Raw genomic sequence first — 15,948 nt, 5'->3', positions numbered from 1 at the left:
GACCCTACAGTTGTCCTTATTGAACCTCATGAGGTTCCTCTCTGCCCAACTCTCCAGGCTGTCCAGGTCCCTCTGCATGGCAGCACAGCCCTCTGGAGTGTCGGCCACTCCACCCAGCTTGGTGTCATCTGMAAACTTGCTCAGGGTGCACTCCSTGCCCTCGTCCAGGTCATTGATGAACAAATTGAACAGCACTGGGCCCAGCACTGACCCCTGGGGGACACCATTGGCCATAGGCCTCCAACTGGACTCGGCCCCATTTACCACCACCCTCTGAGCTCTGCCATCCAGCCACTTCTCAATCCACCTCACTGTCCACCTGTCCAGTCCACACTTCCCGAGCTTTCCTATGAGGATATTGTGGGAGAAATATCAAGTTCTATCTGATATGCTGAGAATATCACGTATTATTAGKCTATCTGTATCTAGATAGTAAACCTACCATTCACACTTAAAAGGCTAGATTGGACTTTCTCTACCAGAGCTCTGCCTCTTAGTCATCAGCAGATCGTATTTCATGGCTTTTTAGCTCAGAACTGTGCCGTTATAGACCCAAGTCACCCTGCTTAAAAGTATACTTACTTGCATGAATGAACAGCGAATGAAAACCATTAATGTCCCAGCATGCACAGCTCACTAATACTCATTTTTGTTGTGGCCAGGGTTTTCTTAGTGTGTTTCTGCTTCATTTAAACCCGTCAATACTTCAATTAGTGCTTGCTTCTCTTCCCCTGGGAGGGACATTTACACATGTCATTTCACAGCCTCCAAATCTAAAAGAACCATGAGAACTGCAGGGTCATAAAGTATATCCTGATTAAAGGATGTGTGTTTCAATGAATTTTTACCACTTAATAAACAAATAAGTAAATAATTTGAGTATTTGTAATCATAGTGTACAAGCAGAAAATGTAAAGAGTAACAACCTGTAAGAAAATTAGCACTCTCCCATATGATACTACAGTCTGATTTTTACTGATTTGCATTCAGTAAGTCACAAAAAAAAATATAGAGCATTGTACTTTACAATTATGATAGCAGTAATCCTCTCATTTAGCATTAAAACTTGATGCTGTCATGATGGCAGACTGAATTCAATTTAAGATCAAAGCATAGGAGGAGATATCCTATTTTCCTCAAAATTATATATTATTAGTCTATACTATTATAGTAGTCCTTTTTCTCCAGCTTGACTTTTATACAGCTGAAGAAAGATAGTAATTAATTTGCAATAGAAAGTGGCCCAAGACATTTATTCTTTATGAGTATATATTTCTTTTATTAATTTTTATACATCTATACTCTTCTGCAATGTGGTAATACCAGTAATACTGTCCATTAATTTCTTTAGAAAGATGATCTTTACCCAAATGTTAAAAAATCACATAAAGTAGATGCTAATGTATTTATAATCTTTTTTTTAATAGCTCTTTGATCACTTATTTTCCCTACTGACAATTAGCCAAGCTCTGATAATACTGATTTTCCAGTGCCTCATGTGGGTTATCATAGTTTGTCACAAATTTCCATAGGCTTTTACTGTAACTGACTGCAGGGAACAGAGCTGTCAGCTTATCATTTTCCATTTTCTTTCCCTTGGTTATTAGTAAGTTTGGATAGACAAAATGGGAATTGAAGCTGCACGGCAATGCAAAAGAAAGTCACATTCATTTCAAAACCGTGTCAAAGTCAAAAGGAAGACCAAGAAATATAAGCAGCTGCTGGTCTCACGTGTATCATTTGAAGACAGCAGTTTGCACTGTACAAACATAAACCTAAAGCAAGAAAAGAGCTCAGGAAGAGAGACAGGATTACCTTGGTGAATTGAGAGAAAAGAGCTTTTTTATTTTATTAATGTGTCTTTTGGTTAAAATTCATAGTTGTCATGCAAAATAAATCAACTTCTTTTTCTATAATGTGACCTGAAACCACTTCTGAGTGAATAAGATATGAACCCTAAATGTTCACAGCTTTTACCCTGACATATTCAATCAGATCATGAGGCTCTAGTGAAGCTGCCAAGTTCTCAAGACGTTGTCATTCTTATTAAAGCTTAGCATCAAATCAGGCCTGTTCTAGCTTGGAAACACATGTTTGAATAATCCTCCTAACCAAAGTAACTTCATTTATATCAGTAGAATAGGTRGCTGAGATGGTATTTTAGAGAGTACAAAAATCCTATTCATTCCCAATCAATGATTTTTCTTAGGGCCTTTTGAAAGATTATCATTCATGGATGGCCAATACTGTAGTTTTTACATACAGTTGACTCTCATGTTTTGATACAGGACTTATGAGATGAACTTAGATAACTGGAAACAGTGGCTAATCCTATTTGTGTTTACTTTCTATCTATTATTTACATGCCATAATTTTCAGGGATGTCACTTTTCACTAAGTAATTTTGAAGATGCAGTTTGTACTAGATTTTTTTCTACTGCAGTACTTTTTWAAATACTGTTCTTTCTGAAAACTGTCTTCCCTATTCTACAGAAATCTTAMTGTAACAGCTATTAATGCAAAGTGTACAAAATGTTAGTGGCTCATATTTTAAGGTAGGGTAGGGTGGAAGGTTGGTTGAATTGTTTTACTTTGTTTTAAGAATATTTTCAGCAGTAGAAATCAGTAGACTGAATTTATTTCATATACACTGTAGACTAATACAAATAAAACAGAGAAAAAATTTAGGCTTGTACATTAATTCATCAAGTTTTTGATCTCTTCTAAAAATTCTCAGGTTTRTATGTTTGAAATTATTTTTGTAGCTTGGAATCTCAATAACAATTAATTTCAAAACATTTACTTTTTGAACTCAAATTTCATACCACATTAATTAGTTACATAAGTCACCGAGTATTGYTTGTAGTTGACAGTTGCTTACATAAGAAATTAATTATTAATTCTAAGCAATATAGTAAAATATGCATTCAAAATTCACTTTTATGAAATATTTAAATATTTGAGATTGATTTTTAAACTCTTTATCCTAAAAGAATGYTTCTGTGAGAAGGTTCAAAATAAATGAACATGAGTGGGTGGCAAATAYTAAGTTCATTTTCAAAATTAGTGCATGTTGATAGAAAATATTTTTCATTATTTGCTTTACTGCTTTTCATTATTCCACTAGGGATAACAGAAATTAAAGAAAACTAAGATCAATTAAGTTAACTATATTKCTGTTATTTCTGTGAGAAAAACTTGTATTTCCAGAAACAAGACACCAGATGTGATAGCTTTCAGCGTGTTAGACACGCAGTCATCTTTGTTTTCTAGTCTAGGGCATCTCTTGAGCAGTGTATGATGAGGAAGTCTATGATGCCTAGCTTGGATATTAGATGTCTGCAGGGCAAATTCCGCCAATGGTGAGAGGCRTTTCCAGGTCTGCAGAGCTGGGACCGACTGCCTGCTACACAGTGGGTACAGGCAGCCCCCAGCTGGTTACTTCAAGCCTGTTCCACTCAAAGACTCAAGTCATCCTAGAACACTCTGCCATGGCAGACATCTTTAGACCAAGGGAGGTGAAGACATGAAGGGAGATGTCTGGAGATGCACCACTGGCATACAGCAGAATATTTCTGTTGTGGAGCTCACTCTCAAATCCTCATGTTTTTTAGTTATCTCTATGTCGTTAAATCATTGGGTTTATTTTTATGCTTCATCTTTTCCATGCTCTTTGCTACAATCAATTTAAATCTGTTTTAACTTTTGAATATGATCAACAGCATTGTGTGGCATCTCCCCATCTACAGTGTTATTGTCTGGGTTGTGCCTATTCTTTTTTTCTCAGCAGAGCCAGGTTGCTAGGAAAATATCACTTTGTGACTGCAGAGAGTAGTAATTCTTAACCATATTGAGAATTTCAGTTAGTCCTAGAAACATTTCAGTATCTACATGGATATTTAGTGTTTAATTACAAGTTGAAAAATGTAGAACCCTTTGTGKTTTTTTGCCATCTGTAATTTCAAACTATGAGCCAAAAGAGGAAAATTACRGATCCCATTCCCCCTGCTACCTACATAACCTCAAACACAAGAAAGGAAGAAATAAAGGATAGTTGCAAATGTCTTTTGAATTATTTTTAGAGATTTTCCTTGGTCATTTACTAGTCATTTATGATGATATTTACTAGTAATTTATGAAGGGTTATTATAAAATAGTCTAAAGATTCTCTTAGTTTGCTCAAGCTTTACCTGTTTTAGTAAAGCTTCCCTACTCTGRATAATGAGATCAGTCTTATCGGGATAATTGAAGTATTTTCATTTTTGTTTGCACTCAGTTCCTGATGAAATATTCAGGAATAGCACAGGAAAGAGAGACATTAACTATTTCTTACTGAGTCTCAGGATAGGTCCAGGTTCAGCTTTCCATAAGAATCAGATGAAAGATTATTTTGTCTGAAGCAGTTCAATGACTCTTAAGAGTAACCTCCACTACTGAATTTTGCACTTTGATTCTTGAGTAGGAAGTTGTTAATAAAAGTTGCTAAAGGAAGTTGTTAATAAAATTGTATAAAGCATTGAGATTACTCCTTACAGGACTGACATGAAAAAAGGGGGATACAATGGATTGACCTGGGAAAAAGAGTAAACATAACCAGGTTTCCAAGTGGAAGCCCAGATTTAAACAATGAAATCTCCTAGGTTAATGCTGCTGGCAGCACTACTCATTTCTTGAAACTGGGAATTGCAATAATCTATGAAGTGTCCAGTATGCTGTCTTTAACATTGGCAAGCAYTACGTGCCATGCTTCACAGAAAAATGTGGGGAACTAGAGGAAAGAGATGTGGATCAATTTGTGTGACAGGGAAGCCTACTGCTAAATCCTGGAGCAGGATATCATGCTGTTCATTCAACAACATGCACAGCAACATGCTCATTCCCTAAAAAATTCACTTTAACATTTTAGTATACATGTGTGTATATAACRCATACTTGAAGGTACATAAGAGGATATATATTGTTCTTATCAGAGTGATCTTCATCTTGAGGACATCCTAAGAGAACATCATATGTGTATATAAGGTGTGGTATATATTCAGTTTATATACAGTTTTCTAGGTTATTTAGTCCATAAAGAGCCAATATATTTAAATAAGCTATTTGCATCAGTAATTTGATTAAAGATASAGGATGAAGAAATACAGTTCCTAAAATATCCTTGGGAATGTGGCTTTGTTACCAGAAATCTTATGACATAAAGGAAGATAAAAAGAAGAGCTTATGGTTTAGGATAATTTCAGATAAATTGTGAAGAGCAAAGAATCAGCCCTGGAGGAAGGGGAAATACTTAGCTTGAGGCATTGCTATGGCAATAGGGAATCAGTGTGGAAGATTATGTGAGAGGAAAGGAAGGATAAGCAGGGATAAAGCTATATCTGCAGAATAAAGTCATCTTCCTTTACACAATTTTATACTGCTCTTATTAAGAAAGTTTGTTCAAAAATTTGAGTTTTATGAGCTATCACCTGCTTTTAAAAAAGYGTGATATTTAGGAGCTCATCAAGGGGCTCTTGATAGGTGTTTGTTAGGACACCAAAAGCTAGGACTGAGTCCCTGAGACAGACTACTTGAGATTTATGGGTTTTAAACTCAAATCCAAACTTCTTGTTGTATGTGGATATCCACTATGTGCTGATACATGGTGAAGCAAGAGGGTAGACGTTTTAGCTGGTAGGCTCACGTGTTCTGGCTGCAAAGCCCTCCAGCCTGGAGGTGTATGCACCCAGAGTGGCTGAGTACCTCATAGGAAAGCACATACTGTATCTGAGCTCTTGGGGGGACTAAATGCTTGCTATCTCTGTCATTGGACAATGGAAAGAAATTTGAAGTAGGATATGGGAAAAAGAAATATACTTGATGGGAGAGAGGACTGCAGTTGAAGTGACAATTTGGTGACTTGGGAGTTTGGAAGGATTTCAGGTATCAATACCTGGAAAGACTCCAGATAATACAGATAGCACTGAACCAAATTTCATTTCTGTAAGGTGGAATCTGACTCATTCTAATTTTCTATTCCTGTTATTCATCATTTCTTCTCTTTGAATTCTTCTCTTTAACAAAACTAATCGTTATCTAATATCCGAATAGTTAAAMAAGATGTACATTGTCATTAATTCGTATCAGTGCTTAAAGAGCTTCATGTCTCACACAAAATCTTTCTAAGAATTCTTCCTATAATTAGATCCCATTCGTAATTGTAACCCACAGCTCCCCAACCCTGTAAATTTTCAAAACAGTTTGTTACGGTTCAGAAATCTTTTCAACAGAAAGGGCTGTATGTATGACATATTGTCATATCCAAGCATCAATTGCTCTGACAAGTGAAAAGGTCATGCCACCAAACATTAACATTTCAAATTAGCAATTAAAATAATTCATTTAAATAAGGATTCCTTTTGCTGTCTGATAGCAAAAGATGCAATTTCTGCAGGAGAAAAGTCTGAGAAGGCCTCAAACCAGGTTCTGTGCCAATGTCATCTTTGCAAAATTGAGGCTCAGAGAAGTTCAGATGGTAGATGAGTGAGTTATTCTGGTAAGAAGAGTCAAGTGCTCATGCATAAAAGGAGAACAGAACAATTGCAGACAGCAGCCCTTGACTATAAAAGCTTAGCAAAGGAACGCTTTATTGCCACCTCATATACTTTAAAAGAAATKAAGTGATTCAGCTCACAAGGCAGCAGTTCTGTAGGCTATCCATCGCTTAACAGTTTTTCCCAAGTAGGGAAGTGGTCGTATCTATGAGACAGACTTCCGTACTCTGGGACTTTGTTGGTGGACAAATCATATTGCAAAGGAATAGACTTACTACTGAGACACCGAAAATGCCACTTTTCTGTTTTTGTTTTCTGATTTGTTTTGGCTTGTTTTCAATGAATCACTGTGAGGATTTTTTATTTCTSTTTTCAAAAAATTTTCATGCTAAAATGTGAAAATACATGGCTTCTCAGACAATTCTTGTTAGCAAGAAAGTTTTTTTTCAACTTTTAAATCTTTTTGATTCTGAATAATTCATAAAGAGGCTGATAATTACATTCAAGGTGTTCTGCACCTACTTATTGAGTATCTTAAACACAAATCAAAATATGTTTATTGTTAATTTAATTATATGTTCAGTTCAGTGCAATTTAATTGTGTGCTCAGCATATGCATAGACTGTAAGCTTTTGGTACGGAGATTTCCTTTTAATTTTGGATAGCTTCTGATTTAATGGAGTCTTCATTTTGATAGGCCATTACTATCATACACACAATACATACAATGGTAAGAGAATACATCTGTCAACGAATAAAACAGGTAAAAGCACTTTCTGCTAGCTTTGTGCATGAGTCTGATGAATATATGATCTGTTGACTAGCTTATCAAAAAAAAAAAAAAAATATCTAGCAGTTCCTTACTGGTCTTCTAGGTGAATGTTTATTGTTTACAGTACCTTTATGTGTCTATGGATATTTTATGTTAAAAGTTGTGTTGTGTGCAGCAAAGCAAATGGAGCCAGGCTTCCTGTGCCTTTGCTTCCTGTGCCYCTATAACCATGCTGCCTTCTGCCTCTATTACCATGCTTCTTGGTCCCAAGTTCTTGCTGCTAAGTTCYCCTTGAGGAACTTAGACTCTATGAGATAAAAATGTCAATTTATTTCCCACATTTTTAGCTATCTGGTCAAATTGGGACAGACTAAATTACTTGCAGATCTGAAGGCCAGCCAGAGCAATCATCTCACTGGAAAACAATCCTTCTGGTTTTGTCTGTTTCTAGTCCCAGCTATGATAACTTCCTATCCCAACACCACTTTGGCAACCCAGGGACAAAAGAAGGAGATGAGCTGCACAGCCCATGGGGAGAAGCCCATCATAGTCCGCTGGGAAAAAGAGGACCGCATCATTAACCCTGAGATGTCCCGTTATCTTGTTTCCACCAAGGAAGTGGGAGATGAAGTGATCTCTACTCTGCAGGTAAGAAGATGGAGGGACCCACGACTCCACTCGGTGTGTGAGCGTGGCATGGTGTAGTTTCRGAAAGGGTGTCCCACCTCCTCCACCGGTGTTTCCCGATCCCAGCATCGCAGAGGGCACCCTGGGCCAGGTCAAGGCTTTTGCAAATCGGGATTTTCCAAAGTAGGCTCAGGATGTGGCAGAAGGCTACGGCCATGATACTTGCCACCAAGAAGAGGTAGAGGAAATCTCGTGTCTCCCAGACCCCAAAAAAATTCATCCYGGAGATCTTCTGGTGCCACAGAGATAGCAAGGGAGCCTTCCTCCCATTGCTGCTGAGCAGCACGGCTCAGTTTTGAATATGCTGCTGGTAAGGGTGCAGGATATCTAGTCGGTAGGTGTGCTGTGAGGCAATTCTGATGGAAAAGTGCTGCTTCTTAAAGCACTTCTCCTCCCTCCCTTTCTCTAGTGCCTGTGAGCCATATGCAGAGCACTTTACAAAGTCAGATTAGTCACCAGATGTAACATGAGGTATAAGAAAAGGACATGTATAGATGCATAAATAGTRTATCTACAGCAGTCAGGAGCATATGAAGCACTATATATTGCATCAGAAGTCACCTTGCCAACTGGCAGGTAGTCATAGCCTACATCTTTATTAACTTTTGCTTCTGTGACRGGCAGTGCTCTGGTGAGATGACAGACACATGCCTCGATTTCCCTGAAAAATCAGCATGTGGGGTACAGTTAACTCCTAAGTGTTTGACCTGGGTTAGATTGAGGTGTTACATGAGTGGTGTTGCTGTTTCGGGCATCTCGATATCCCCCCAGACACCAAGGAAACTCAGAAAGCTCATGCTGTTCTGGTTTCACCTAAAATGGGCAGCGCTTTGAAGTTGCCCTCAGTAAATGCAGGATTTTCCACTCTTTTCCATCAAATTTAAAATTGATAAATAGGAACAAATTACCAGCCTGCTCCCTTAGATTTTTTGTATGTGCCTTTAGGAAATATAAAAGAATTAAAAAAAAAAATGGATTCTTATTTAGAAATCTTGATTTCTGATTTTCATTTACAGTGTAAAAATACATTTTTATCAGATTTAAGGAAATATTTTTCTATTCTTGTGGAAATTATGTCTATATTCTAAYGGAAATCTAAACATATATACTTTTCTTTACCAGCCAAAAATTGTATTGGATGATATTTGTGCATACTAGCATGTCTGTGTTATGAATAATACTTAGTTGCAGGATGGAGTGCTAAACTTCTTTGCCCTCAGTTGTATGTTTCATTTAAAAACTTGGTCTTTTGAGAGATAAAGTGCTCAAAATTTAGAAAAAAAATACTCAAGATTTTAGAAAACGCTGGGATTAAGGCTGTCTCTCAACCTTTTAATTCAAGCCTTTTGCATGTGTGCATGATAATGTAATCTTTAGTTAAATACTCAGCTTTTATTTTTTTCTACAGGACCCCTGCCTCAGTCAGGCATGACTCAGAATTTCTCTGGAGTTGAATTAGGKTTGAGTAATGAAAGACACTGTGTGATGCAAGGCTGATCATTGAAACCAAACTTTTCACAAGTGGCCAATAATTGTGTGTTCTTTGTTTTCTAGGTACTTGCCTTGAGCCCTTGGGGTCTGATTTGCAGAAGTACTAAGCCCTCATAGCTGCAGCTTAACTCAATGGAAGCTATGTTATGAAACATGAAATGCTATTTATTGCTAAGGCCTCTGAAAGGGGAAAAGAAGGCCTTATATATATCAAATTGGGCTCTTCATATTTTTGTCTTACTCTTTCCATCTTAAAGCTCAGCACCATGTGTAACTTACCACAGCCTGATAGGTTACCACATCTGAGATGTCGCCTCTTCAATTTGCTTGTGTGATATATATCCATTTATCTTAGCTAGTTCCCTAATTCCCCATATAAAATGTTGGTAATATTCCTCATGATGTCAGGGTTTATGGAAATAAATTCAGTAATATTTCTGAAGTGGGTGTTGCATAGGTGAATGACACGGAAAATGTTATGAGGAAATGAGTCGTCAGGGCACAGTTTGCACTGTGTGCAGTAAATAAAGTGTGGAGCAGCACACAGAACAATGAGARGAAAACTGCATTTTGAGTATCTGCTCTTTTAAAAATCCCTTTCCCTCTTTTACACTGAATGAAGCAGTGGTCCTGTAGAAAAATGTGATTAATACCATGTTTACTTAAGATTGTATCTAATTTTCTGTGTTATTGAATTACAAATTGAAATAGCAAATTGAAAGAAAAATCACAAGTATTTATTGTGAGGCATCATGCAACAGGGTTGTAGTACAGGATTGTGCTGAATACTACATTGCCAGTGTTTGAAACTTTATCTCCTCCACACAGACTTTTTGCCATTTGAATTATTTTCAGAAGTAACTGGGGAAAAAAAAATGAGGCAGCAGGGCACCATTTTGTATGTAAAATTTCAGCCAACTGTTAAATATATGGCAAAATTATGAGTAACTGCAAACAAGGCTCCTAATGAAAAACTGCAGGAATAGGTGGTGCTCCCRCTCCTGACTGCAAATGTAGCCTGCTTTTCAGCCCAGGTGTTTCCAGCCTTGAAAAATCTCTGTATCTTGGATGTTTCACAGAGTAGACTATGTGTATAATATGCAATGTCTATTCATTACTGTCAAATAAAGCAGTTCAGTGTATTTTTTCTTGCACCATACAAAAAAAAAAAAAAAAAGTGTTTGTTTATATTCTCAGCACGCTGTTCAATCAATCACTTCTTTTCAAACCACTTGTAGATTTTGCCAACTGTGCGTGAAGACTCCGGCTTCTTTTCCTGCCACGCCATCAATTCCTATGGGGAGGATCGTGGAATTATTCAGCTCACTGTGCAAGGTAGGAAGAGGACAACGTAAGGAAAAAAACACAGCTATTGTAGTACAGTAAGTGTATGCCATGCTCAGAAATCTGTTGGGGGAGGGAGGTACTAGGTCCTAATTAAACATATTCCTAGTTGTCACAGAAAGGAGAAGCCGCATTAAGATGCTCAGTCTCTCATTTTCACACATTAAAGCAAAATGATGGATAATCTCCAGAGTGTTTCCAGTACTGACAAATGAATAAGGAGAGTACTCTAGCTGACAGTCTACTAACCAGACTTAATGGTAATATCTTGTAGGAATAGTGGATATGAAGCAGGGATTAGTTTTCTCAGGGAAGGAGGGAAGAGATTTGTTTTAAAAATGACTATGGTTAAAAATAAATATAAAATAAATAAAGTCCAAAGTAAAGCAAGAGCAATACAATCTTTTTTTTTTTTTTCTCTAGAGCAGTATTAAACCGACTCTATATCTGTAAACAAAATATATCAAGTTTAATCAGTCAAAATAAATTGTAATATGCTCGTTCAGTCCAAACTATAGGAACCCAAAATCCCAAGGCCTGGGGTTCCCCTCCCTCAGGGTTTCATTCAGGCAGACAGCTTCCAATTCAGGGGTTTTTGAGATGACAGTATTTGAGATGCAGAGCAGAGGCAGGACTCAGCCACTGGCCACTGCTTCTTTCTATGTGATGCTTGTTCCAGTGCTTGTATGCCTTTGAGCGTGCACATAACAGATTTCTAGGACTTGCAAAATTCTTTCCCGCCCACTTTGATTTCACAAAACTGCAAATTTCAGTGACTGCCTAAAGCAGCTCTGTCAAGAAATTTGGGTGGAGTTTTGTGATGASTCTCAGGTTCTCAATTACATTTAAACTTCCCTGACAATTTAAATACTATTTAGCATTAATAAATAAACATAGATGCTGTTTGTTTACATCCTTAATTTTCTGTGGGCATAAGAGGCCTTAGATTTTCTAAMTATTCTTTTTATATACATACACAAAGAAACACAATTCTTACTCCTTCCTCCCACCAAATTTAGCTCTTGTCAGCTTAGTCTTTGTATTGCTATCATCACTGCATTTCAGTGCAATGTGGCATTTGTGGCAAAAAAACTCCACTAACATGAATACACCAATCTGCAGTGCTTTTAAAGAAATGCAACTGTATGTTGTATGCACGAAGGTTAAGTAGTTAGTCATTCGAGACTGCACGGGTGACTCTAAGTTTAAAAGTGAATTTTCCTTCCTCTGTTGAGTATTCTTCAATGGGTGATTAAATGTCTCTGGATATTGATGAGTGCCTGGAGAAAATGGCGTGAGAGGTTACCACSAGTAAGCCATTTCAGTGCCGTGCTCATTAGAGAATCTTATGAACAGTGTGGACTTTCTTTTCACTGCAACTGAGTGTGTGTGTTTATTCAGAACCCCCYGACCCTCCTGAGATAGAAATCCGAGAGGTGAGAGCACGCAGCATTGCCCTCAGATGGACCATGGGATTTGAYGGAAATAGCCCAATCACAGGCTACGATATTGAATGCAAGAACAAGTCGGGTAAGAAAYGATCTTCCTTCCAATTAATTTCTGTCTCATAACTCTCTTTTAGAAATTCATCATGGAATTTCTACTGTAAAAGAGATTTACTGATGACATTCATGACCACAATTTATTTAGTATTTCACAGTAAGATTTGTCTTGTTTTGTTGGTGTATTTTTGAGGTGGTTGTATTAGGTTTAGCAGTTGCTGYTTTTGCTTTTACCTGAGGTGGTTGCAAGTAAGAAAGATAGATTTGGTYGTAAACGTGAGCCATTCCATATGACAGTTGTTTTGATGATTTTGCTATCTGATTCTTAGTTCTATTTTTATCTATTTTTATCTCCTTTTTCATGTTTTTATTCTCTTTTCCATTCTTCTCTATAGAAGATTAGCTGCCTTTACGTGTTATTTTGTTCTGTACTACTTATTTTAGAAGTTCTTTTCTATTGATATTATTCTGGAGCGTTTTCCCCGGAAAATTAGAAGCCAAAGCAGTATTCACAATAAGTTCTAGACAAAGCAAGCTGTGCAATAATTTGCTGAAGCACCGTGAGTTTTCAGTAATCCATTGGAAAGACTCCAAGGGAAAATACCATTGGCATATATTGACATGTCAATGCAAGCAGGTATTTTTCTGCTAGGTCATCATTACATCAATGAGCACCTAGTAAGTAAAGCCAAAGTGCAGAATATTTTCCTGAATTAAGCAATTTTATGTTCTCAGTATTCTAAAGGATATTTTAAAAATAGTTTTTTCTTAAGCTCAGAAATATTCACTACCTTTTGAAATCTAAAAACATTCTTGTTGTACAATTGGACTGTGTTGGTGACATAAGAGCATACTAAAAAAGAAGTACACAAATAAGCACTGTCCTTGAATCATGGTTTGAAACAGGATTAGAAAATAAATTATAATTGAATGCTTTCATATTTTAAACATGATTGAAATAAGGCACCAGGAAATCATATTATATTGCTTTATGTTGGAGTTCATTGCACTTTTTGCAAAGGGATATAGCGTATAGATACGCTATATGGGAGATTATTGGTGAAAGCATTCATTTGATGAAACCACCTAGAATATTTTTATAGTCTTCTCCCTTTACTTCTGAGAGGTAGAAATGTTCTTGTTCATAAAATTCTAAAATTTATCAAATTATATATATATAGGTGTAGATGTAGATGTAGGTATCTATAGTTCTACATAGATACTATACACTACATATACACTACTACTACACATCTTTCCTATTCATTTATTCATATGGTGCATTTCCTTTGCACTTTAATTGTTAGGCAAAAATAGTGKTTTTGCTTTTTTGCTTTTATTACTAGATGGAATATACTTAAGATTGCCAGCTCACTCACCAACTTTTTGCATTGACTTTTTAAATGACATTGATAATGTACAAGTGAACACAATTCCTGAAACATTAAAGGTAAAATTCTCCACTGAGCCTCTGGTCAGAAATCACAGCTCTGTAGATACAGACTAGGCAAGGACACCTCTTTGTTTTTCAGCCTTTTCCTCTCTTGACAACCACCTACTGGCTGCAGAATCTATTTTGGGAGTTATTCTTGCCTCATAGGCTACTTTCTGACCCTAAAACAGCACTAAGGCTTCTAAAGGAAGCATATAACTTATCATAACCTCTGGCAAGGAAGATTTAGCTGCTTCATTTTGCTGTAAGATTGGAGGAGTGCTGGAAAGAGACTTCAGAGCTCTAAAACATCTTTGTTAGATTTAGCTTAGTATTTTCAAGTGATAATACTGAATGTAAGCAAAGATTAAATAACCTTGTATTGCAAAATTACATCTCCATAATGTTGCACAATAAATCAGTAACAAAGCTTATGAGACACTATCAGACCGAATTAAAACATTGAGACACAACATAATGAAAGAAGCTCAAAAATTGGAAATAAAAAAGAAAGAGTAGATGGCAATTTTGGAGTACAAAAATACTTCTTTTTCTGTACGTGAAGACATACACTGGAGATCACATCCTGTAAAGAACAGATTATTCTTGTCTCRCTGCAAACAACAGAAACATTGTTTTTCAGAATTTGGGGCTGATTGTTAGGAGAAACTAGGATCAGTTATTTTAATTCTTGCACTTTTTTTTCCCCAAATTGTGTCATGAAAAGCATAGACTGGTGAAACACTGCTGCCAAAGAACTCATGCTGGGTAGCTGGGCAAAATTAGACTGGAAAAGAGGGAATTAGTAAGTTTTGCCACTGTTTTTTTCAGATATTAAAAGGGACAAAAGGTAACTTAGGCAAAACATTTCCAATCCAGATGGTACACTCAGACAGTGCCCTGCCAAGGCCAAAGTAAAGCTGTAATATGAACAGTTGCGTTCCATGAGAATCAGATATTTTTAAAAGAATATTTCATGTTACTGGGAGATATGCCAACTAATCATGGTAGACCGTATGGGTCCTGATGATTGCAAAGGAAAGATTCAGTGACTCAAACACTAAAAAAATGGCCCTTTTGCTCTTCTTCCTCTCTTGCTGCTTTAACGTGTAACTCACAGAAGCACTTGATACTATTTCCACTTTAGTTTATGCTTATGCATGTTATTCGCATATGAATGCACGTATGATTCTTTTCTGTTTTTCTTACGAGAATCTCACAATCTAAAGAGCAGTAAAAACTCAGTTCTGATCCAGTATAACATTTCCAGCCCTTTTTATTCACCTGTAATTATGAAGATGATTCTGCTCAGGGCACATACCACTAGAGTCTACCATTAGGTTGTGCCACGAGATGGCACCACACACCAGGGAAGACCAGTTACCACAGGGGYCAAGGCCTTGGCTGACGGCCTCAGACCAGACCTAAGCAACCCGAAGGCCCAACTGTGTGCAGTAAGTAAGACCAGATATTTAGACARTATTTTAGGAAGTGCTGAAATGTCTCTGAAAAATGTCAGTTTTCCATAGATTTGTCAGTGTGCATTTTGTATAACACCAAGAAATGCCTGGATGTAACAATTCTTGGGTTGAATRAAGAATGCAATAGAAACTCCAGGCTTTCTTTTTTACATTTTTGATAGACTGTTGTTGCTTTTTTTCAGTATCTGTTTTTCAATCCTGCTTTCAAACCTTTCAATAGGTTTTTTAAAAAAATTCAGCATGACAATAAAAAATGGAAGACCAAATAGTCAATTTTAGTATCTTATAATGATTTCTTACCATTTGCAAGAGAGCATTTATCTTTAGGATTTTTCAGAAAAGCATAAATTAACACTTTATTTTTCTTATATTTTTTCTTATATTTTTCTTATCTTTTTTTCTGTTTTCTTAGAGCAGTTTCTCTCTGGAGAGCTTGGTTTTGGGAGGATTGCTTTTGTTGTCTTGTTTTCTTCTTCAGAAACATGTATCAAAATATAATCTGAACGTCTACATATTAGTCATAACTTTACATTGGACACCTACATTTATAATGGAGGATTGTGAGGTTTAATTTCTCTTGAGAGATTAATTGAAGCTTGACAATGCAATGTTCCCTAAATCCTTTCCTAGCCCCTGCTTGCTTTGTCACACGTCAGCTAAATCTAGGTCTCTCTTGACTGCTAGAGAGAGCCTTTCCTCACCACTGCAT

At 36.8% G+C, this 15,948-nt stretch overlaps 1 protein-coding gene across 1 annotated transcript in view; it reads left to right on the top strand.

Moving 5' to 3' along the window:
- DSCAM (DS cell adhesion molecule) overlaps positions 1 to 15,948 on the top strand; it is a 374,272-nt gene that overhangs the window by 262,138 nt on the left and 96,186 nt on the right. Inside the window, exons 12-14 of the mRNA XM_026053029.1 lie at positions 7,754 to 7,950; positions 10,719 to 10,815; positions 12,226 to 12,354. Of these exons, the coding sequence (XP_025908814.1) occupies positions 7,754 to 7,950; positions 10,719 to 10,815; positions 12,226 to 12,354 (423 nt within the window). The remainder of the gene's footprint in view (positions 1 to 7,753; positions 7,951 to 10,718; positions 10,816 to 12,225; positions 12,355 to 15,948) is intronic.

Source organism: Nothoprocta perdicaria, unplaced genomic scaffold (genome assembly GCF_003342845.1).
Source record: "Nothoprocta perdicaria isolate Ctin4 unplaced genomic scaffold, notPer1 scaffold_96, whole genome shotgun sequence".
Classification (NCBI taxonomy): domain Eukaryota; kingdom Metazoa; phylum Chordata; class Aves; order Tinamiformes; family Tinamidae; genus Nothoprocta; species Nothoprocta perdicaria.
This window is presented reverse-complemented; position numbering and strand designations above follow the sequence as displayed.